This window comes from Dermacentor silvarum, chromosome 2, assembly GCF_013339745.2.
Source record: "Dermacentor silvarum isolate Dsil-2018 chromosome 2, BIME_Dsil_1.4, whole genome shotgun sequence".
In the NCBI taxonomy this organism is placed as follows: domain Eukaryota; kingdom Metazoa; phylum Arthropoda; class Arachnida; order Ixodida; family Ixodidae; genus Dermacentor; species Dermacentor silvarum.
The window spans coordinates 146,948,559-146,971,841 of NC_051155.1; the positions used below are offsets into that span (position 1 = coordinate 146,948,559).

Sequence of the window (23,283 nt, forward strand, 5' to 3'; positions counted from 1 at the left end):
AATCTTAGTGCGCCGCCTGTGGCTGGACATCGCAGTCACGAACGCTTATTCATTCCTTATCGGAATGGCCAACAGCGCCCTATGCAACTCTTGCAGACGGGATGAGATCATGAAGCATATTCTATGCCACCGTCCAACCTTCGACTCTCAACAATACGCTCGGCGTACTAGCCTTAGCAGCTTAGGTGACAGACAGGTTCTCGGAAGCGAAAATCATGGAACATTAGACAAAGAAGACTAGTAATGCACAAGGTCGTCAAAAAATTAAATTCTGGTGTTTTACGTGCCAAAACCACGATCTGATTATGAGGCATGCCGTAGTGGGGGACTATGGATTAACTTTGACCACCTGGGGTTCTTTGATGGGCACCCAGTGCACGACACACATGTGTTTTTCGCATTTCCCGTCTATCGAAATGCGGACGTCCGTGGCCGGGATTCAAACCCGAAGCCCCGTGCTTAGCTGCTCAAAGAGAGAGAGAGAGAGAGAGAGAGAGAGATGCAGAAGAAAGGGTAAAGGGAGGTTAACCAGCGAGGAAGGTCGGGTTTGCTTCCCTACGCTGGGGAGAGAGGGGAGGGGGAGGTAAAGTGACAGCAAAGTAGAGATAGAGAAACGCCATCAAAGAGCTTATGCGCTTCTTGAATGCAACTGACGGACTGTATGCGTGAGTGAACATTCACCGGCGGGTGTGCGCACACTGATTCCCCTTCAGCTTTCTTATCTTTTTACTTTCTTATTCCATTTCCTCTTCTCCACGTGTAGGGTAGCTAACTGGGCGCGACGTCCGTAAACCTGCCTGCTTTTCATTTCCCCCCCCCCCCCCCTCTCTCTGCGGTTAAAGTGGCACAGAACGACAGGCACCTTTGCTGTCGGTCCGGCGTCTCCTTTATTTTGGCGTATTTGTTTTTGTTTTCTTGTTTTAGTGAATATAGTGAGCTTTTCTTTTGACATTTAGTGACCTGACGTGCATAGATTCTCGGTGCTGTTGTTTTCCTATGAGCGTTGAGTAGGAATGCCACATTTATGCGCCCTTAGTTGCACCAGTGCGTCACAAGTTCTGCCAAAGAGCATGGTAAACTAGTCGACTATAGTTAACTCAACTGCAATTCTCGTAATATTGCTAAGGAATGCTTCCAATTAATCTATTCACTCGCACGGCGATACGGTGGATGGATAGGTCGCACGTTCCTGCGCTTGAGTGCGCAATATACGGGTGGCAGGTGACGTATAACGAAAAAATTAGTACACTCATATGATATATAGCTTGACACCATTCCCCGCTTGACGCGCGCCGATTTCACAAAGTCGTGTCACATCCTCTTTGAGCTAGATGCGCACAAAAATATCAGACGCGTTCAACAGAGTCGAAAGATGCGTAGTTGAATCAATCAGTAAAACTGCGCTCTGTCTGCGTCACAAGAAGCGTGCTATGAAATGGGGTAAACTGTGCTATTATACTGTAATAAACTTTACGTATCTAGGAATTCATTGACAGTACAAGTCAGGGCATAAATATCGCTATCGGGTTTTCTCACTTCCACTATGTTCACCGCTATGGCACTTCCATACCAATGTGCCAGGAGCAGCCGCAACTTAATTTTGTGTTGTATTGCATTTCCGGTATGTGCGCCTGAACGTGATACAGTGAATGAAATAACACGAAACATATTGCTCCTAGTTCCGCTGGCATACCTAAAGAGAGAAAGTAATTAGAGAAAGTTTTGTTTCTGACCTGTTACATGCGTAGTTTGACTGCCAACAGTATATGGTTACCTGATCTTATTCTTAACATTGCTTCCTTAGAATATATGTCGTTCTTCGGGCTGTGTTAAAACTGGCCAGTAGTAGAGCGTGTTCCGAGGCAAAGATTCTGGGACCATGGCCCCATGCTTCGCAGGCATACAAAGCAGCGTTCGAATTACTGCAGTTTATGAAGCTGACTGGCATCAGTGATCAAATGTTGGCGTGATGAGCAGCCCCACGTGTTCGCACTGCTGATGCATCTTTCCTTCTCCTTCCTTCTTCTCTTTGGTTTCTTTTCATCCCTTAACCCTTTTCACACTGCGAAGGGCAGCAAACCAGACCCGCTGTCTCGTTGACCTTCCTACCTTTACCCCTCTTCCCCCTCATTGTTTAGGATATCTGTAGCAAATGCGAGAGCCTAATTAATGCCTACGCAGCGTCCTTTCCCCCTCTTTGCTTTCCAGTCATTTTTGCGAAAGGCGCCAAATTTGGTGTTCGAGACAAGTAAACATTGACGCCGTTCGGTCCTGTCAAGAGCGTAACGCGGTTCATGGACATCACCTGTCGCTTTCCTCTGGCTGCGCAGTCAGACACGAGCGTCGCACAAACATATACATTACACAAAGTCCGTTCTTCCATCGCTACGCTGACTCTTTTCTATTTAAATGGTTGGATTATTGTTAAAATGAGCACAAAATATAACGTGCCTTATCTCACAGCGAAAAAAAAAAAGAGAAAAAAAAGAACACACCCACACTTCGTTTCCGGTGTTACCAGTTACAGTTTAGTTCGGGAGAGTGTTGACGGAGCTTGCATTATGCAGAGATATTTTTAGGTTTTACGGCTGTCACTTGTCTTACCGCACGTGGTACTTTATAGCGATGTTGATTGGAATGAGAGTAACAATAATGTGAACAATGTTATGGGCAATCAATGAAAGATTTGGATAAGATAGCGTTGTTGCTTTGTTTAAGACATTTCTTGCGAAGCAACGCTTTTTTAATTTGTCTCTCGCAGAGCTTACGCTGACATTCATCGAGACCTTGTAGGAAAAAAATTGAGTCCTTACTGGCGTTTAATATATTCGTGCATAACGGAAGCAGTAGAGGGAGGCACGTCGGCGATGAAGGAATGGAGAATGAATAAAAAAGAAACACGCGATATAACAAGATCTTTGAAACGTTTCCACCCTCGTTACACGTTCTCGATCACATCCCCACTCCTATTTACTTCTTTTTAGTCTTCTATGCTCAAAAATTCTTCTTTACTTTTGCTTGGCCCTGCTTTCCTTTAGTTTCGACTAACTTTGTCTTCTCAGGGAGACCCCATAAATGTGCTCGTGCGAACAGGGTCAAAACCACTTCCTCATTGCCGCTTTTATCGGCCACTTGTTACCACGTCTTGGCCTTATCCTCGTCCTTTCTTTTAATGTCATCGTCGTCTCTACATGGAAGCAATAACAGGATTTCTCGCTGTCGTCTTCTTCTTTGCTCGGTGTAGCTTAACGCCGTCAATCACTCCCTTGGGCTTATCGATCATTACAGAGGCGCCCTTGGCCCTCTTTTAGGGAGGGCACGCTATCGCTGGCGTGTTCTTATCACCGTTTTCTCCCCTAGGTTAGCCTCCTCACTGTTCTTTATCTACGAGAATCCTCACTGCGCCATTGCGCGAGGAATCTGCTAAGTTCACGCCGCAAAAGCGAAACGTTCAGATTTGTGAGCGCGTGTGTGTTTTCATTATTGCAAATCTTCGTGCGAATGATCACTATGGCTGCTTGTTTGAAGCCGGCGTCCTGTTGTACGCAAGACACATATGTACACTTGTCCCTCCGACCCGCCCCTCGTGGCACAAGCTTGATCTCCCTTGCGCGCAATGACAACAGTGCAGCAAAATAAATTCGCTGTGTATTATTTTGTTATTTTTTATTTGTTGCCCAGAACAGTCAGCGTATAAATGATAAACAACCGTATTGCACACAGCTCTTAGCTTGTGGTTTGGACGTTTTCTTGACTACAAGAAAGAGTGAGAGAAGCAGGATGCGAAAGCAGACAGATGAACCGGGAATTAATATATATATATATATATATATATATATATATATATATATATATAACCGGCAATTTAAACAGCGCTACGTGTGATTGTTGTGTGCCTCTTCTACGTCCTCGTCTTTCGCGCTGTTTTCAAGTTGAAGTTCAATATCTGGTTTGCTACCCTGCGCTGGGGCAGGGTAAGGGGAGACATAAAACTGAAACGAGAAGCGGGGAAGAGAGAGAGCGAAACACACTCTGAAACGCAATATCACCGTCGTAAAAGCCTAGACTATATAAGCTTCAGAATAAGCGAGCGCGAATGCAAGTTCACGACGGTGCAACCCTAAGATTTACAAGATAAAGAGCGAGAATGCCTGCACCTTCACGAAGGTTGCCGCGAGAAGAGCATGCAGTTCGTGCAGAGGTTAACCATCTGGATAGCGCCGTGTGTGCCCCTGCATGTGTTTCTTCCTCTGTCCCGTCTCTTAATCGCGCTGCCGTAAACCTATTCAAGATGCGTTACTAACAAGCCCGCATTGCGACCCTCGTGAAAGAGAAAGGAGACGCTGCGCGCCAACGCGACCCGGTTCTGACAGCGCCATAGCTGCGTGGCCAGGCTCAGTCTCGGCGCTGTCGAAGCGACGGCGCGCTAAACGAGGTTCGGTCACACTTTGTTCAATTCCCGGGCAACCTTGCTCCGTTTATTCCTTTCTTTCATTTCTTTCTTTCTTTCTCGGAAACAAAAGCCACCCTCGCTAACGACATCGGCCAAGCTCGCCGTGTGGTCACCCGCGAGAAATGCGGCGAGTGCGTGCGCGCGGCAACGCAACGCGTGAATGACGTCGGCCGACGACGACGACGCAGTCACAGGCGCAGCCGCGAAACAGCCATTACCACCCGTGCGACGAACGTCAGCCAGCACTCTCCTTCTTCTTTCCTCCTCGCTCGTTCCTCCTGGCAGAGCCTATTGTATAGGACGCGGTGCGGTGTTGTTACTCCCATTGTTGGCGCTTGCGCCGTTCAATTTATTTCGTTTACCGCGCTGTCGCCTTCTCGCCTTCCTCCCTTTCACATTTTCTTTTCTTCCTTTGTTATATTATTTTTTTTTTTGCTATTCTACTTTCTCTTTTCTGGATTACGTCCTTCGACCTTCGGACGCCGACTTTGTTATCCGCGCGCCGCACTCGTGTTTGTGTGCGTATAGGGTTCCACGTTTTCATACAGCTATAGAAGTTGATTAACAAGTAATAATAATAAACAAAGAAGGGAGTTTTAAAAAACACGTAACCAAATGGCCTTGCTTTCGCCTATGTAGGTGATCAAAAGTGCCGCGACCGACTTATAAAGATCGTTGTCTGACAAAAAAAAAAAAAAAGAAAGAAACGCGCGACTCACGTACGTCACGTGAACTTCAGCGCGAACCATTAGTAGCTTCATTGCAGCAGCAACGTGCGCGCGCGCCCAACAGTGACGTATAGAAAGTATGTCCAGGGTTCGTTGATTCGTGGCGTTGTTATCGTTTTCTTTTCTTGATGTCGTTGTTATTTCACGCTCTCGTTTGAAGGAAAGGCTCGCCGCGTGCCCTTTTCCCCCTCGCCCGAGGAAAAGGGCTGTAGGTCGTGTGTGGTATAGAATTAAATAATAATGGCATATTCCGGTGGTCGTGTTAGAGCGCTCTGGTAGCTCTACAAAGGTCAAGTAAAACCGTTACTAAGTGTTACCGTTTGCATAAAGGGGTTCTTATGATGATAACGAAGCAGGATCAGCACTTCCATACCCGTTTATGGTCGTTATACAGCTTTAAAGTTGTTTTTCGCCACTTTTGTAGCACGGCCAGAGCGCTCTGAAACGTCCACTCGAATATGCCATAAGTAGTGTGCATCGATACTGTGACGCCACTTCCTTTTTAGAAGAGAGCGCGAATAACTTTTCTCGGCGTTTATATACCCTATGTGGTCGGCTGTTCTGAGTGCCTCGAGGGCCTGAACGAAGTTGCCCTTTTGTTAATTGTTCGCAACACGTACGGCGTATCCAGGCGCCACCACACAGACCCCTATCAAAGGCCTCTCCAGACGTTTTTAAAGACGATAGTCTTTCTTGGGGAACTCAAACGCTGAAAATTTGGTCTGTCTGTCTGTCTGTTTGTCTGTCTGTCACCCGATTCAGCCACCCGGCCAAAATTGGACCACTTGCTTACCGCCCACACTACTTAAACTGGTACGGCTGTTCATACTTGTGAACGTAATTGATCACAAAGTAAATATTACGCATATATGAGGTGCAACATCACTAGGTAAGTATTAGGAGGTGTGTTCCTTTAATAGAAAATACATAGATACGTAACTCTAAAGACCCTAGTTTCTTAAGCTGCGCTGAAAATGCCATGCTATGCGCGTTTTATTTGCAGCCCGTCGCTGCAGCCTCACGTGCAAGCTCGCGCGAGCAAACGCCGCTGGCGCGCAGCGAAGCATAGACCGCTGCATAGACGAAACGCGCGGAGTAATACATTTTAATGGCCGTACTTCTTGCGCAGCTTTTACAGCGTTGCACCTGGCTACAGTCTAGTACACTGTAACCTGGCTGATGTATGAAACGGAGTATAGGATGGCTAATTTAGCAGTACAGAGTTTTGAGGCACATAACCGTAATCCGTAGCGTTCATTTAATTAGGAATACATATTGTACTGGTTTTTGCGTTAGTAAATGAAAAATCAATGCGTTAGAAATGGCGTCGAATGCGTTAGAAATGGTGTAGGAAACGCTACGCGTTAAAAGAAGCCGACTGAAGCCGCGGCTCTGCAGCCGGCTTTAAGTCAACGGTAATAAAAGGTCCCAACAGATGGCGCGAGAGCAGGGCGAACGCGGTAAATTTGAATTGAATTCAGCAAAATCTCCATTGCATCCATCATGGGAGGAGTGAGAGGGGAGGGGAAGAGCGTGAGGGGAGGGAGGGTGGACAAGAGAGGGTGTTACTTATCAGGGGTGGCAGAAGACTATCGTCTTTCGATGTCATTTGCAGCGAAGCAAGCAGATATGCGGCCAACTTTTTCTGAAGGCGTGTAACGACAATGAATACGACAGGTCTAGAAGCCGCAGAAGGTTCTCTCCTATGCCCAGCCTTGCCGTGACACATGCAAGTACAGATAAGTTGCGGGCACACTTTCGTATTCTATAGACGATAGGCGGTGCTTCAGATCGGGGTTTTGGCATGTAAAACCCCATAATTTAAGTTTTGTCGTCTTGTCACAACAGCCGTTTTAAACGGCGAGTACTGCGATGGTATCGTTCAAGTTGCCGAGGCCTGTTCGCGTTGAATGATGGACGCAGCCGCGTACGGATGTGTAAGTTTTCATTGGTTTACTCCCAGGGCCGTTGTCACAACATTGCTGTCACCGCAAATACCTAATCGCGCTCGAAAGTATCGTTTCTCTTTTCTTTATTATTCTTTTTTTTTTCATCTGCACGAACAAGCTCGACAAATTCACCGGCAGCAGCTTTCAGTGACAAGTGAGAACTGGCAAGTCGCAGTCGGTGCATAGTGTCGCGAATCGAGTTGTTCGGCTCCGATACAAGTTCTTGTTCGTCTAGACTGCTTTACCGTCTCGTACCTACCGCTTGCTTAGTGGCTATGACCTTACGTTGCTCAACAAGAGGTCGCAGTTTTGCATCCCGGCCACGGCGACCGAATTTCGATGGGCGCGAAATGCGCAAGCACTTGTGTACTTAGATTTAGGTGTACGTTAAGGAACCGCAGGTGTCGAAAATTAATCCGAGGCACCCTACTACTCCTTGCGTCATAATATGATAGTGGTTTTGGTACGTCACACTCCGGAATTCATTATTCACCCTTTTTATACCGTCTCACCACAACGAACGCCTCACAACAAAATGACCTGTATAACAAAGGTTTAATTATGTCCCGGTTCTATTGTGAGCTGTGCTCTGCGCGACCTTTACAACAAAGTAACCTGTGTAACGAATCATTTCGGAGGTCCCGTGCACTTCTTTATAAAGACGTTCGACTTTAATCAAATAGAATGCGTGCTCAACGTTCCCGGGTACCCGATTATACCCCACGGTGTCTGAAGCCTGAAACGTTCTCCGACTGCCGATTTGCCTTAGGAAAATGTATTCAGTTTCCAAGGAAACGAAAGCTATGCTTTATCGCTTCAATCAGTTTGAATAATAAAAGAGGATAGCTTGGTAAAGCGGCCGTAAACCCTTACTAAAAATTCTATTTACAATTCGTGCAGAAAAAAAAAAGTGTAAGGATGGAAATTTCTGCCGGTCGTTTGCAGTTTAAGCCGCTCAAAAGATCGGGGAAACGTAGCAAACAAGGGGGCAAAAAGAAAAAAAAAACGATTCTGCCGCGCTGGAGGTCGACTCTTCTTCCAGCCTGTTCGCACCGGGTGAGGCGAATGGAAACCAAACACGGGGGGGAAACGTCAAAGGGGGGCGAAATCTCTCCAGCGGCATTATTCTAAAGGGCATTAAAGCGGCTATACACGACGTCGGCGGAGAAAAGTTTTGAAGAGCGGTTCCTTTGTGCCCTGCAAGCCGAAACGAGAAAAAAACGAAAGAAAAGAAAGGGGAACCGCAAGTCGTCGTCTTCTGGTTCTTTCAACAACCACGTTGTTTCTTTTCTCTTCCAGGGAGATTCGGTTTCCAAACTTGCGTGTCTTTTTCTTCTTTCTTGCAGCGCCTGTGTTTGCTTATCGCTTTTCCCTTCTTTCAATTTCACTTTCTTTTTTTTTTTCGAAAATTTTCTGCTTGGCAGTACAGCCTCTGCTAGAAACTCGGTTTGGAGAATCGGCCGGCAGCCGCTTGCTTTTCCCATTGTGCCCGCAAACGTGCTCAGACTTCTCCGAGACCCTGTCTTCTCCGGCTGCCGAGTTCGTGATCGTGTTTGCGCATGCGTAAGTTCGGTATCGGGAATCCTTGTGCGGCCCACGTTGAGTTTGCTGTACCCGTCTGTGGTTGTTCGTGACGGACGGAACCGCGAAGGCATCCCTCTGAAAGTCACCAAACAGTACACTATCGATGATTTATTTATTTTTGCTGTCGGTGCTCGCGCTTGAGGCTGGGTACCTGAGACGAGCGTTTGTTCTTGCCGCGCATATTTCCGTCTCTCTGCGTAACTCTCGCGATGATTTATTCAAAACGAGTCCGCGTAGGGAGGCCACAAATGCGTATACGGCAGAAACGTCACTGCAAGAATAATTATTTTTAAATAAGCGAGATGGAAGCTGACAAAGATGGAGAGGAGGCGGCGATGGAGAATGATCTAAAGAAAATCTGAAAAATGAAAACATATCGGTATTGTTATCACGATTTCATGGAGCCCGGGCCGGCCTGCTAGCAGGCAGAGCATATTCATCCAATACCACTCTGTGCTCCGTTGCAACAATGATGAGTCACGGTAAAATAATTCATTCTCTATAGATAACCACGATTTTTTCCGCCGCGCTTCCTTTTTATTTATTTATTTGTCCTCGTTGATGTGGGTGTGGGTGTATCTTCCATGATTAAAACCGCGGCATGGTAATCAGCGAGATCTGAAGGAAACAAGAGCTGTTTGCATTCGTAGTTGTTTCTTCGCATTCTTATTGGTTAAACATTCGTCAGGAACAAACGTATGCAAAGCGAAGGAGAAAAAAATTTAGAGGATTGTGCGTGCAGCCTTCCACCGAAATATCACCCGTCCTGGTTCCCTAGAAAAATTCAAATTCTCAGTCAAGAATGTACAGGAAAATTCGAGTTTCTTGCTCACATTATCTTTACTTTGGCACCAACCGTGAAATGCTCTCCTGAAGGCACATGGTATATTTCATCAGTATATACTCTTAAGGTACTCTTTCAAGGCTCTATTTTCATTCGTTTGGCGGAAAAGGTTGATTAAGTCATTATTAGCTAATACGAAGGCCAATCATGACTTCCTTCCATTTCGCGCCTAAATCTGAGCGACGATACGTCAGCGTTTGCTCACATTTGAGCCCGTTTTGGCGCAAGGAAGTTCATAAAACTTTCTATAGTGAATATTTTTAGCTTCCATTGAAATGCATTGGGGTTCGTGTTTACTTGTGAGAAGCTAGCTAACTTTATAACTTGTGACGTCAGTTCGCGCATGCGCAGAATATTCCGTTCAGGGCGACAGCGCCACCCGTCTTTTCTGGCTTACCAAGTGTTCTCCGAGTGTGGCCGTGTTAGTGGTGCAGAAGCGTAATTTCATATACAGCTTTGCTTTCAGCGTAATACGACTTGAAACATGAACGTCCTGAGTGAAAAAGTTTGTATCGTGACAGGACGTGGAAACCATAGGAGGCCTTCTGAATGACACAGCGCATGTTGGATGCGAATTTCAAGTGACTGTGTTCAGCATGATTAAACGAACGGTTACTGTACATTCTAGTTTAGCTGAGGGCTGTTTCTCTCGCACTTTGCTCGTTTAAATCTTGTACATTCGTCGTATGCATTCGTCGTATGCATTCGTCGTATGCATTCGTCGTATGTCTTTAGAAATAAATTCACATTAGAAATTCACTAGCAATCTAAGACTGGATGCCTGTGAACGAAGGGCTACAGGCAATAGTTTTCAATGTATGTGATTACTGTCGGCGATACATGTGCACCATCACATTACAACACGTCGTTACACATTTCAGTACACTGTAATGCTCTACATGCCGAAATAATAGAGTCGGGTGCACAAATCTGGCACGTCTTGAAAGTTAACAGCAGCCAAGGAAAAAAAAAAAAAACAATGCAGGATTAGTGCAAAAGGGCAGTAGTATCTCCCTGCTATGGCGAGACGGAAATATACGTTGCTTGCACGTCCCTTTATCACAAAGTTATTTCCCCCTATCTATCTATCTATCTATCTATCTATCTATCTATCTATCTATCTATCTATCTATCTATCTATCTATCTATCTATCTATCTATCTATCTATCTATCTATCTATCTATCTATCTATCTATCTATCTATCTATCTATCTATCTATCTATCCATCCATTCTAAGAAATAAAGAAATAAATAAAAATGACCCGAGTGTGAGCCACATCTTGAGGCGCGTTTGTGAGGTAGAGTACAATGGGCTCTTTAGGTGGTATAACGATCTCCGCGTATAAAGTGAAATTTAAGTGCCCTCTCTACTTTGATCGAATAGTGCTTCTCAATTCAATCAGCTCCCGCCAGAAATAGAATTCCCTCACGTCCCTCAGAGTAATATCAACTGCAAAGACGGCCTTTTCTCGGGGCAGCGGGTGAATGACGTTGTTACCTCAGCAGTATTTCTTTGATCGTGAACTCCGCCCGTTTGCGTATTCTCGTCTCCATCCCTTCGTCAAGGCTCTCAAGAAATGTGTGGAATGTTTTCTTTCCTTCTTTTCTTTTTACTTATAATCTATTTTTATACAGCGCGTTGAAGGTATTCCAGGGTTTTCTTTTTTTTTTTTCCCCGCTCCTCGGCTGCTCTGCTTTCCAGCTTCAAGTTAGGAAAAACAAAGCAAACAAAACGTGCTATCTAAAGGGAGGAAAGTGAATAGTACACAATGCACTTTCTCTCTTTTGCTGTAAGTATTTGTACGTCGTATTTTCGCTTTTGTTTTTATCTTTGCGCGTTATTCTGCAAGCCTAATACTTGCCATTTTCTCAAATTCTCCTTTAGTGCAACCTTCGCTCAATACAAAAATTGTTATACTCGTGTGATTTTTTCCCATGACGATGTTTTGTACGCTTCACATTCTATCATAAAGTTGTGTGCATGAGTACAGTCGCACACGAACGTAACACATCCGGATAAAGCGAATTATCGTCTACATCGAACACGCGAAGCTTACTCACCGATGCTCGCGTAAAATAGCTCCCTTATAACGAACTGAACATTAGATACATCTAACTCGTGGCGTCTGATTGGTGCATCGGGGCATCTCCCGACGCCTCAGGATACGCAATTGCTGTGGTGAATGCGGTGCGTCGATACAGTGCCGACATTGAAGGAAATGGCACGAATATGGTCTACGGAATCTAGCGCATCGAAAACGGTATTCTAAGTGGCTCAGAGAATCAGTTCAAGGCACAGGAATAGTTCTTGCTTAGTGCCGCGTAGTTGTGCTTGCAATTATTCCTTAATTCCTCACTTGTTTTCGTTATTGCAGATAGCAAATGTGTATATAACAAACGCATCACAATATTTCGCTCGAGTTCGTTATAAGCAATTTTGGGTGTATAGAATTAGATTGGTATGTTGAACTGTTCTCGCCACACAAGCCTGTTCGTTATAACCGCTTTCCGTTTACAGTCCAACCCGGTTATATCGAACCCACATACTCTAATTATTGTGTATATAGAACTATATAAATCCCCTTGAAAATTTGCGAATAAAATTTTTGTTTTATATATCGAATTACCTATAAATCGAACTTTTTTGTGATTCCCTTCAGATTAGATATATCCGGGTTCGACTGTATTAGTAATCGGAATGATCTCGGTCGTACAGCCGCGCTGATTATGACTGTTCAGTAATATGGTCGTCAGGGTGCACGTTTAGGGAGGAAAATGACATGGCGAAAAGCTGGAGCGATAGAGAGAGATTGAAATGACAGGGGGGCTAACCGGAAAAGAAATTTCCGGTTTGCTACCCTACACTGGGGGTAAGGGGCGAATGAAGGACGGTAAGAATAGCAGATAAAGAAAATCAAAGACGGGAACAAAATAGAGGGGCTGGAGAACGTCCGGGAGTATCAAAGTCTGCCAAAAGCTAGCCTTAAGAGAGGCTACATATACTGTCGTATATTTCATTTCTGTGACTGTTACATTAGGGCCCAATGAAACGACCATTCGAGTGCTTGCCCCGCATCGCTGTGATTTTTGAAGAAAGACGTATGTTATAACGTGCTCACTTGTTGTCTTCTTCTGTGCAGCGGAACCGGCACCTCATGGAGGACATCGTGTCCCCGCTGAGCACTCTTCGCACCATATCAGGTGAGTGGCACGATTACGTCACCGAGCCCAGAGCTCGCGCTTACAGAGATATGGAGCGTTGAACATCTGCGTGCAGTGTTATTTATTCAAGTTCCCTATACGGACAATCAGCGCTGGAACTTCGTGTGCCAAGAGCAGTGCCGCATCACATATACGAGCGAGCAGATGAGACAGTTCTTTAGAGCGAAAGCTGTACTACGCCATGTCTCGCAAGGTCATTCATTGCGTCGCAATGACCTTGAGCCGCCGGAGCGCAAGTGTGGCAGGTGTGACGTGACGTCACGTGATCCGCTGCGGAGAGGCGTCGCAGCGGCGCTCGCTCGGAGCCTCGCCGCTGCGGTATCACGTGACTAGGCGAGCTTCGCCTGCGCTTGGTCGCTCAGGCTCGCCATCCAGTAGATATTGTCACCTGTAGTAGTGGGAATAGGGCAAGCGCAAAGGCGCAAGAAGAAAGAAGTGCGCGTGCTAACTACCCCGCTCGATAGTTAGCTCTCGCCACCGTTTTCTCCAGAGCCCAGCCGCTTTCAATAAACGTCGTCAGCCCCCTTTTGAAGACGCGTGGCAATATAGCTATAGACGGCAGGCTGGGAAATATCAAGCACAGGCATAGTTGGCTGCTGAAACACCGGTGCAAAGGGAGGCCAGATTAGCGTGTCACAGAGAAGCTTACCAAGCGCGGAAGCGTACATTAATGAAACACCGTGTGCACAGTCTTTGCAAAACCAAGCGAAACAGACCTTTTGCCCGTGATAACTAGGTGTACAGGAGTTAAACCTGAGCCAATTTTTTAGGACTGCATGTCGCGATTTCGTGCCTGCAAATTCACCGCATTTTCATGAGACACGTGTGTCGAGCTTTTTGAGCTGACTGAGCACTGGCGTGACATAACGTAGGAGCGCGTGCGCTCCCGGAAATGCGAATGAATGTGGACTGAGCTTGGCCGCACGCGTCGGGCTAAAGCAAACGTTGATACAAGCGCGTGCCTCTCTTGTCATTGACGTGTCATTTTGGCGGCGTTCCTATCGGATGCAGTCAGAGTATTTTATTTTCACACCGAAACCGTTGTAGTGCCTCGTGGCCAGCGCTGGTTTCCAATACGGTCTAGCAGGCGCTATTTGTAGCCCTATAGGACGTATACCGCAGAGCGCTTTATCGAATCGCTGGCTTTCAAAGCATGCATTAGAATATTCTCGTCGGATATATCCGTGTCTCGCAAGGTTTCCATTCTATAAATGTCACAGCGTCATTCTAATACCGTGCACAGAGAACGTACGAGAAAAGCTTTTCCATTTAGCGATTGAACGGATACAACGGCTTTTGTCTAACTTCACTTTATTGAGCCGATCTAAATCGCTGGCGGGCACGTTGAACGACACCGCTTTTCTATGAAAAAAAAAAAAGTTACAGAGGAATGAATAGAGATAACTCTGTTCATTTCTGTTGTGTCTGGAGGTTTATAAATAACTGCAGAGTAATGCATTAAACTGAAAAAAAAAGGTGTGTCATCATTCAGGTGAATGGTCGTGGGTGGCTCTGGGAGAGCTCGTGATGCAAGGCGTCGGAGCTCAAACGCCTTTCCAGAAATATACTATAGATGGGGGTTGCAGCGTCGTGTTCTTTCTTATAGTTGCTGAGATTATCGATCTCGACGGTCGTCATCGTGGGAATGCAGCTCCAGGTATATACAATCACTCCGTCGACCCTCTTTTCGCCCGTCTCGCCCGCAGTGATGGAATCGAATAACGAGCGACGTCACTTCCACATGCAGTTTCCGAAGGGGATTCACGTAGGTTTCACGGGATTCACGTAGGCACGTGGGAACAACAGCGTCGGGGTGCCGATGGTGCGGTTGGACGATTCCATTCGGTTCCCATTATTATCGTAGCCAGCTAGGCATGGAACCTTCCACCACGTGTCTGGTTCAACGTTATTTTGTCTGCATAGCCCCCCCCCCCCCTTTTTTTTTCTGTTTACTTTTTTTTTCTACTTGTGGGCACCTCATACACGGACCTCTCCACTTCCTTTTCACTTTTACTACGCTTCTGTTGCCATGCCATGCATTCTCCGCGCGTGCTCGCCTCTAAATTTAGCCCACTGAATATTTAAAGCAGATGCGCCACCTTAGTTTTGGCAGGCGCAACAGGCTGCCCGTATTTCGCTGGTCGTATTCTTTCAGCCGCGATGCATGTGCTTTTAACGCCAGTTGAATGAATGGCTGAAATTATACCCCGTGCCTTTCTTTCTTTCTTTCTTGGCTGCATAATATGGGAAGTTTCACCTTTGTAAGTACGGCATTTGTCACACTGCTGCTTTAAAATCTAAGGTTCTTGGCACAGTCGATGTGAACTGTATAGCTTACGGGCGCTCACCGGAACACAACGTCTGCAGGCAGCGCGGACGGTGAACCCTCGCGACGCTGGGCTTAACCAAGGCGCGCAGAACGTTTTTTGCAATAACCGCGTGCATTTTCCAGTAGCGCGTCGGTGCAAGCCTGTCGGCAGCGACGCACAAGGTCCTCCTCTCAAAACAAAACCGCATTCAGCGCTTAACGGTCGGCCTCAGCTTGTGACATTTCGCTACCTGCGCTGTCGCTCTTGGATAAAGGTAGGAAGGGTAACCGAAACGAATAACCCAGTTTGCTACCCTACGCCGGGTGGGCGGGGTTGTATAGAAGGTAAGAAAGAAATAGAGACTGTGCACATGCAGACGACCACAGTCGTCCACAGTACAGGCTAACAGTTAACGGTAGCCACTGATAAAGTCGCTTGTGTAGCTTTGTTCTCCTTAACAACTGTACTCGTAACAATGCATTCGTAGACCTCTACCTGCCAGGGATTATGAGTTCTGTATTGCAAAATGATTTGTCCTGAAAATGGTGTGCGATAATGCGAGCTAGCGCAGTCGCGATCGTGCCTGTACACTAGTATCTAAGACAGTCATGCAATAGCTGTTCAAGGTTCTTCTCGCGACCACAGATCGCAACCTTTTTCAGCTAATAAAGTGTACATCGCTGCTGGTACGATTCTACTATTCCAAAGCTCGTTTCTATCTTCGGGCGCCTTCTTCACCGTGATTATAATACGCGTGTGACTTCTCGTCTCGAATAGTATATGTATATGTTTACTACCAAAACAGCAACAAATAACAACTAATTACGTCGTTTGAAGTCCAAAAGACGCAGAGTGGGCTAAGAGCGGAACAGCATAAACAGCATGCTCGCTCAAACATGAACGCACTTTCCATTCGTTCCAGAATAACCTAAAAAACTGAAGTTTTTCTTCTAGTTTCTTGCATTTTTTTGTTTTGTTGTCTTCTGCTGTTTGAGAACATGGAAGTGACAGTGCCGATGTGAACCTACTATGTGTACGCTGTCACTTGCGCCAACATGTGACGGCCGTTCACCGGACTCGATCTCTGGACTATGCGTTTACTTCTTTACGACGAAGCATTTCACTCGCCTGCAGCTGGGTCGCATGAGAGTGCGGTGACTCATTGAATCTTCTTATTCCTCTTATTGCTTGCTTGCTTACTTGATTGCTCGTTCTCTTTTTTAGTAATCTATTCTTAGTCTATAATGTGATTTCGAACCAGCTTCTGATTCCACCACAGATGGACACGCTTTACCAACTGGGTACAATGAGCCTTAATACCTTACATTAGGAAATATTGCGCTTGCGCCAACCAGATTAAAGAGATTACGCAAGCGGAGTAACGTTTTCATTAGGTTCCGGGCTTAATTGGTGGCATCGGGCCTTCAACCTAATTCAGAAGCTTCTTGCCTCGAAGCACTGCGTACCGACAGAATGCGTATCGATCGGACAGCGCATGCGTGAACTCGGAACTAATCGGTGCGCGCTCTGTGCAAAGAATGTAGCGTTTGATTCTCGGCCGGTCTTATAAATGAGCCGCTGTGCTTACGAAAGCGTCGGGAACAATGCGGCCATTCATGGAAAAGGACGATGGCTTCTTTGATGTGGAAGCGCTTCAGTGAACGTCTCTCTCCTCTTTTTTTCTTCTCTGAAGGCATGCCGAGTTCACTAATTAATTCGTGCGTGGACAATAAAGCAATTTGGATCGTGATGCTTTGTCGCAAGCAACTTGAACGACCCCAGTTGGAACCTAGTCACAAAAAGATTTTATCATCATCGTCTTTTTCAACAGCGAATCTGTTTAAGCCAGCCGTAATTTGTGGTGCTTAGCCGTGGTAGCCATGGCAACCCGGAGGAGTAGGAGACCGCGTACATGCGGTCTTCTCCTCGCCAGCTCCCTGCCTTAATTCTCGACCCCTGCCTGTCTTCTCTCCGCAGCGCGCTGAGCCAGGAGAAAAAAAGATGACCGCATATCCACGAAGTGAATGATGATGAGTGGGCGAAGCACCGGGGGATCATTCGGTTAACCGTGAATCCCCCGACGCCGGCAAGCGGACCCAGAGGCGGCGAGAGCGCGGGAAGCGGCGGCAAAGCGCCGGAAGCGTTCTCTACCTGAGGTTGGTGGCGCCGATGCTCGGTTCAATCGCGAGCTTCGCGAGCCCTCAGCTCCGGTTCCGCATACCGGCGTTGCCGTGCTGCTGCAGCTTCGCAAGCCCTCAACTCCGGGTCCGCTTGCCGGCGTTGCCGTTTTGCGGCAGCTTCCCCCGCCCTAGACTCCGGTTCCGCTTGTTGTCTGCGTCGCCATGCTGCAGCAGCTTTCTGAGCCCTCGACTCCGCTTGCAGTTGAGCCGCCACTCTCGCCTTTTCATCTATAGCGGGCGCGCCGTTGTCAGAAGCGACCGTTATCATCCATGGCTGAAGAGAGAAAGAGCGCGCGCGTCGAGAACGATCGCCCTTGTGCACCGCAGCGCCCCTAACGGACTCCATGCAAACCGGAGCTACGGACGAGAGAGAAAGAGAGCGCGCGTGGGGAACAAACGTCCTTGTGCACCGCAGCGCCCCTAGCGGTCTCCATGCAAACCAGAGATACGGACGACGGGCGACGAGGGAGGGACAAGGCTCGGCCCTAAGGTGCTTCGCCCCTAAAGAGGCGAAAGCTTAAACTAGGCCGCTCAAAGCTCAAGACACAGCAAAACTGGCCGATTGATATCGAGCGGCTAACTTCCAACGCGTTTGGCGTCGGCTAGCAGCAGTGTTATTGGCACTGTGCCAACCTTGGTTAGCCTGCCTGCGTTTGTGGCATGCCAGGCACGCTGTCGCTCGTAGGCGCCGACGCGTCCAGCGCGAGTCACGCTAAATGTCGCCAATGCGTTCGGCGTCAGCAAGCGACAGCGTTCTTGGCTCTGTACCAAACTTGGTTAGCCTGTCTGTGTTTGTGGCATGCCAGGAGCGCTGTCGCTCGTAGGCGCTCACGCGTCCAGTGTTAGTCTCGTTAAATGTCGTGGAAGGGAAGGTACCTTCGAAAATGATCGCTCGAGAATACCTTCCTACATGCGTAGTTAAGTTAAACCAAGTTAAGACCTAGCAGCAACCAAGTTCATACCTAGCAGTAGCAGCCAGAAGCTTCGCAGTGCCCAAGCTTTGCGCGACCGAGTGCAAACTTGCCTGATTTATTATTATTATTATTATTATTATTATTATTATTATTATTATTATTATTATTATTATTATTATTATTATTATTATTTATTCCGCAACACACTCGTTTAGTCTCGTAACAGAGATCGCTCGGTTTAAGCGAACACAGAAATAGCTTAATATTATAGCAGCGAGTATTTTACTTGGCTATAGTCGATGTTATGCACACGGGCAAGCAATGCAAATGATATAAATAAATAAATAAATAAATAATAAATAAATAAATAAATAAATAAATAAATAAATAAATAAATAAATAAATAAATAAATAAATAAATAAATAGCTCAAGTCGTTTTGCTAAGGAGCTAGGGAATGTATTTTTTTCTTCGTCAGTGGACGAAGAGAACGTCAGAAGAACAATCCATGGTCACACCGCAGGAGTGAGTGAAATAACTTTTACTAGAGGTCCGGCGAGGACGCGAACTCGTCGCGCACCCGGCTAGTCCCACGTCGGGACCGGCAGGTCTAGCCCACCGGCCCACTCGCGGGCACGCCGGACAGCCAGTATTTGCTTGTCTAGAGCGCAGGAATAAAAATTTTTATCCAGATTCGTTGGAAAGAGAGCGCTATAATCTCTTGACTTCGTTGTTAGCTATTCCTCACTTTATTGCGCGGGAAAACACAGGATGAACAAGCCTGCATTGCAGCGATATTAGTTATCTCCAGCGGGGAAAGTATATGCACCACAAAAGCTCGAAAAATCCTCTAGCATGGGGTCGGCGGCATCATCTAGAAAGCCACGAGCCATTAGAAGGTAGCACTTCATGCGGTGTGTGTCGCAGCGAGTGATCCTATTCGACCATCGTGTAACTCGCCGTGGAACTGCAGTAGCTGTCTCGTGCTTAGTCTATCCATACGTAACAGACAGTAAGTTGACGGCTATACCACTTGTCTATTACTGGATGGCTGCGCGCGCAATTTATATTTTACTTGAGGCACGGTTCGTAAAATATAGAAGCAATGATTGAAGAAGGAATGTAAGAATCAAGAAAGATAGAATGAAGAACCAAAGAACAAACGAAAGATAATTGAATGAATGAAATGAACGAATGAATGAATGTTAGCCAATTGCGTACTCAAGACATGGGCGGAAGGATTGTTAATATCGATGACGAATACTCCGAAAGGACCATTGTAGTAAAAAGATTAAACAGAAGGCGAAGCCGTAAACATCGGCGCCTTCAGACTGGTACGAAACGCAAAAAAAAAAGAAAAAGAAAAAAAATTAGCACAGGTCTGAAGAAAACCGTCAGGCCAGAACATTTAATAGCGGTTCCTGTTTAACCGAAATACCCGGGCCCGAGACTGGAGCAGCACCGTTAGCAGCAACATCTCACGACGCTACTTTTAATCAAGCTATTCCGACCTCTTATTGCTGTTGCGCGTCTGTGTTGCACCATCTGCTGCCGTATAATGGTTTCCTCGGCAACCTAAGCTTGCTAATGCTACTCTGTTCTTTCCTGCCATGAACACGTTCCCATATAGCTCATTTTTGGAGGCAGTGTCACATGATGCCGCGCTGCTGCTCGGTGATCCACTCCTGTGCACGTATCGCTAAAAAGGTAGCGTTAATTTGAATATTTTAAGGCTAAAAGCCCCCGTAAAGAAAACCTGCTTTAAACATGCGATCTCCTGTAGAACATGTCGTCAGATTAAACGAAAACACCGCAGTCACGAACGGTGTAGACCTATTCAGCAAATATTTATTTTGCATCAAACAAACGTCTTTCGCTTAGGAAAACATACAGAAGCCAAGCTACCTCTTACAGTGCGCCGTCACTTGAAAAATCCAACTGCGACAGCTGTAGAAATGAAGAGCGAACCAAGGCGTATTCACGTCAACTTAGGTGACCGACATAGAAACTTTCCAGTGTCGTTGAAGGCACTGAACACGGCCGGTAGACATGCGGTTGACGGAAGATTTTAGCTGAGTCAATTTTTGCTAAGTATACGTACCACGCGCATTTAGCATTTCGGCAATGCGGTGCATTGGTTAAAGTTTGCGGTTAATTAGTCGTTTAATGCGAACGTATCAGTGCTACCATGTTAGCCTGGTTTGGTAAAGGCAATGACGTCGGTGCGTGGGGCCCTGATTTCTAAGCAGAGCGTGGGCTTTCGTATACGTTGACATCCTTCCCGGTTCAGTGTCCTTCGCACAGATGATGTTTCTCGGAAAATCCGCGGATCATCGTATTCTATACGTATAATGCTTCTGAGTCACATGACAACGATGCAGAAGTAAAAGCACGCTCTGCTACGCAGTCCGCATTTGTTCCATCTGACTCAGTACAGCAAAATGTATAAAACCGAAGCTGGTGTCGTTCACATTATTTGAGCGGCCACCTGGTTTCGCTGCTTCCAACTCTGATACGTGTGGGTCGTTTTCGCGGAAACGCAATTCGCGCGCTCTACGATGAGATCACACGAGCAAAAGAGACGGGCTTGCCCGCCATCGCCAATTTGACGTAGTTGTTGGTCGCATTTCTCAATTCAAAAAAAAAAAAAAAAAGAAAAGCTCCATGCGTATTCGTCAGTGTGCTAGGTCGTATCATCGTGGGGCATGATTCGGGAACCCAGAAGTCAACAGCGAAACGCGCAGCCTGTGATCCACGTGGATTCCATGGATACTGCTCAGATAATCTCTGGTTAACTTCCCTGCCTTTCCTTTGCCTTTCTCTCTTTCTCTCTCCTCAGTTCAGCCTGATTACAGCCCTATCGCACTGTTAAGTGTGAAACGTTATAACAGTAGCGCACATCTGCAACCACGAAACAATGAACGCTTGCGAATTCAGGCACGCAATATAAATCTACGCGTTAAGCAGCCTCTGTAGAAATTTTCGGTACTAAGAGACGGGGCCTGCATTCACAAAAAGCTGTTAGACTACAAATGTTCGTAAGAGATGTACGTACGAGAAAGCAACCTTTGCCTAACGTTTCAGCCGTGGCACGGCCTTAGTCAGAAGCACTTCTTTCCCCGAATGCGCACGAGACCCACTAAACTTTCCCTTCGGTTATACTATATATACTACAAGGTAAATACACCTGGTAGCGAAACTTCTATAGAAGCCCATACGTTCAAAACATGGCGGTTCATGGGGCTTAGCGCCATCTGTGTGAGGAGGGAACAGTTCCGGTGGAAGAAAAAATAATTTGACGTCATATCTGTTAAAAACACAAGTGACATCATTTTGTTCTCAAAGGCGCGAAATTTGTTTTCGGAGGCCTGCCGTTAGAGCTGTATATTCAAATGCCCCGCCATTCGACTTGATGCGCGTTCCGAGCTTTCAGCGCAGAAAGCGATGCAGGAAAAGGTCAGCCGTACGGGTGCCGAAATCGCGCCGCTGCACAGAACATACTTTCTTTGGAGGCCGATGAACGCTTTGGGCGTAGAGTGCTCGTCCTCTCGTCGGATGCCAAGCCCGTCGGCCAGCGCTGTCCCACGAAAACAACTAAAGTAAACAATTATCGCAGCTCACTACTTTTGACTGAACAGGTTAAGAAACAATGGAACTACCCGCGTCACCAAATTCAGACAAACGTCGACAAGCAAAGCTACACAACATGTGAGGGGGGCGTATTGTAACGGGTGAACTTTACGAGTGCGCCTTTCTACCCACTTCAAGAGCTGCATCAAGGATCGTCTTGGCTGCATTGCATTGCAAGTGATAGCGGTGTCAACGCGCGCCGCTGTCGGTGGGCGCTCTTACGGGGGGTGCTCAAAAAAGGTATTTATTGATAATGATCAAGCAAAATAGAGTTGTTTTTTTTCTGGCCATGCGTATATAAAATTGATTAGGCATTTGATTTTCGTTGAATGAATCTAACTGTGCCACGCTTTAATTAAAAAAACGCTTTTTTTCTTTCCTAATGTTTGTTCCCTCCAAACATAGCCGCGCTTCAATCGCTGCTCCCATAACCACCCTTGATGATGTCGGTGACAATTCGTTCTGAACCGCTTTTCGCCCGAAGCTTCGCGACCTATGTGGATCGACCATGCCCTGTATATGCGGCTTCGCTTCGGTTCTAAGCAGATATGGTTAACGGGAGGTGCGGCGCACGAAAACGGGATCTGCGCATGCGCTCATTTTACCCATGTCGGTATACCTCGAGTCGTGTATACCGTGTTCGAACAGGACTAAGGCTTCCACATTGTGTCATATAGTTAAGGTCTTCCCCGCAACAGTGAAACCCACGCCGCACGTTGGGACAAGTCAACCTTAGCCATCACGGTTATGACGAGGTGCTTAACCACGATAGTTGAACCAGAGCCCAAACCGCGAGCATCTTGACACGGCGCTGCCCCCGCTGCCATTCACACGCCACTCGCGCCGAATAGGGCCCGACACACACACACACGGCTCTTCGTCGGTGTGTCGAGACGTGCGCGCCATTCGCGTACCGCGCCTGAACGCCGCTCGTATAAACGGGTTGTATAGCACGCCAGACACACTCCCGGGCTCGAGCAAGCGGTCGTGTTCAGTGTGATCTAAAAATGTGCAGCACTTATAGAAGCTGTACGGCTCGCAGCAGGTACTGTCAAGGGCACACACCCATAACCCACTTGCAAGTAAGCGTGTAAGATAGATAGATCTATAGATAGATAGATAGATAGATAGATAGATAGATAGATAGATAGATAGATAGATAGATAGATATAGATAGATAGATAGATAGATAGATCTATAGATAGATAGATAGATAGATAGATAGATAGATAGATAGATAGATAGATAGATAGATAGATAGATAGATAGATAGATAGATAGATAGATAGATAGATAGATAGATAGATAGATAGATAGATAGATAGATAGATAGATAGATCAATGCGCCCGCGTGCGTAATCATTTCGAAAGTTGCACTTATAAGGAAATATTTCGTTTAATATTATCCATTTGCGAAATCGCAAATCCGCTTCCGACAAAAGCGTTCGATCGGCCATCGTGTGAAGTAT

The 23,283-nt window shown here is 46.5% G+C and overlaps 1 protein-coding gene across 6 annotated transcripts in view; it reads left to right on the forward strand.

Moving 5' to 3' along the window:
- The window catches only part of LOC119441883 (rap guanine nucleotide exchange factor 4), a 531,616-nt gene that overhangs the window by 338,216 nt on the left and 170,117 nt on the right, over positions 1-23,283 (forward strand). For all 6 annotated transcript variants that reach the window (XM_049661695.1, XM_049661696.1, XM_037706519.2 and 3 more), the window contains one exon: positions 12,701-12,761. In XM_049661695.1, coding sequence (XP_049517652.1) covers positions 12,701-12,761 — 61 coding nt within the window. The remainder of the gene's footprint in view (positions 1-12,700; positions 12,762-23,283) is intronic.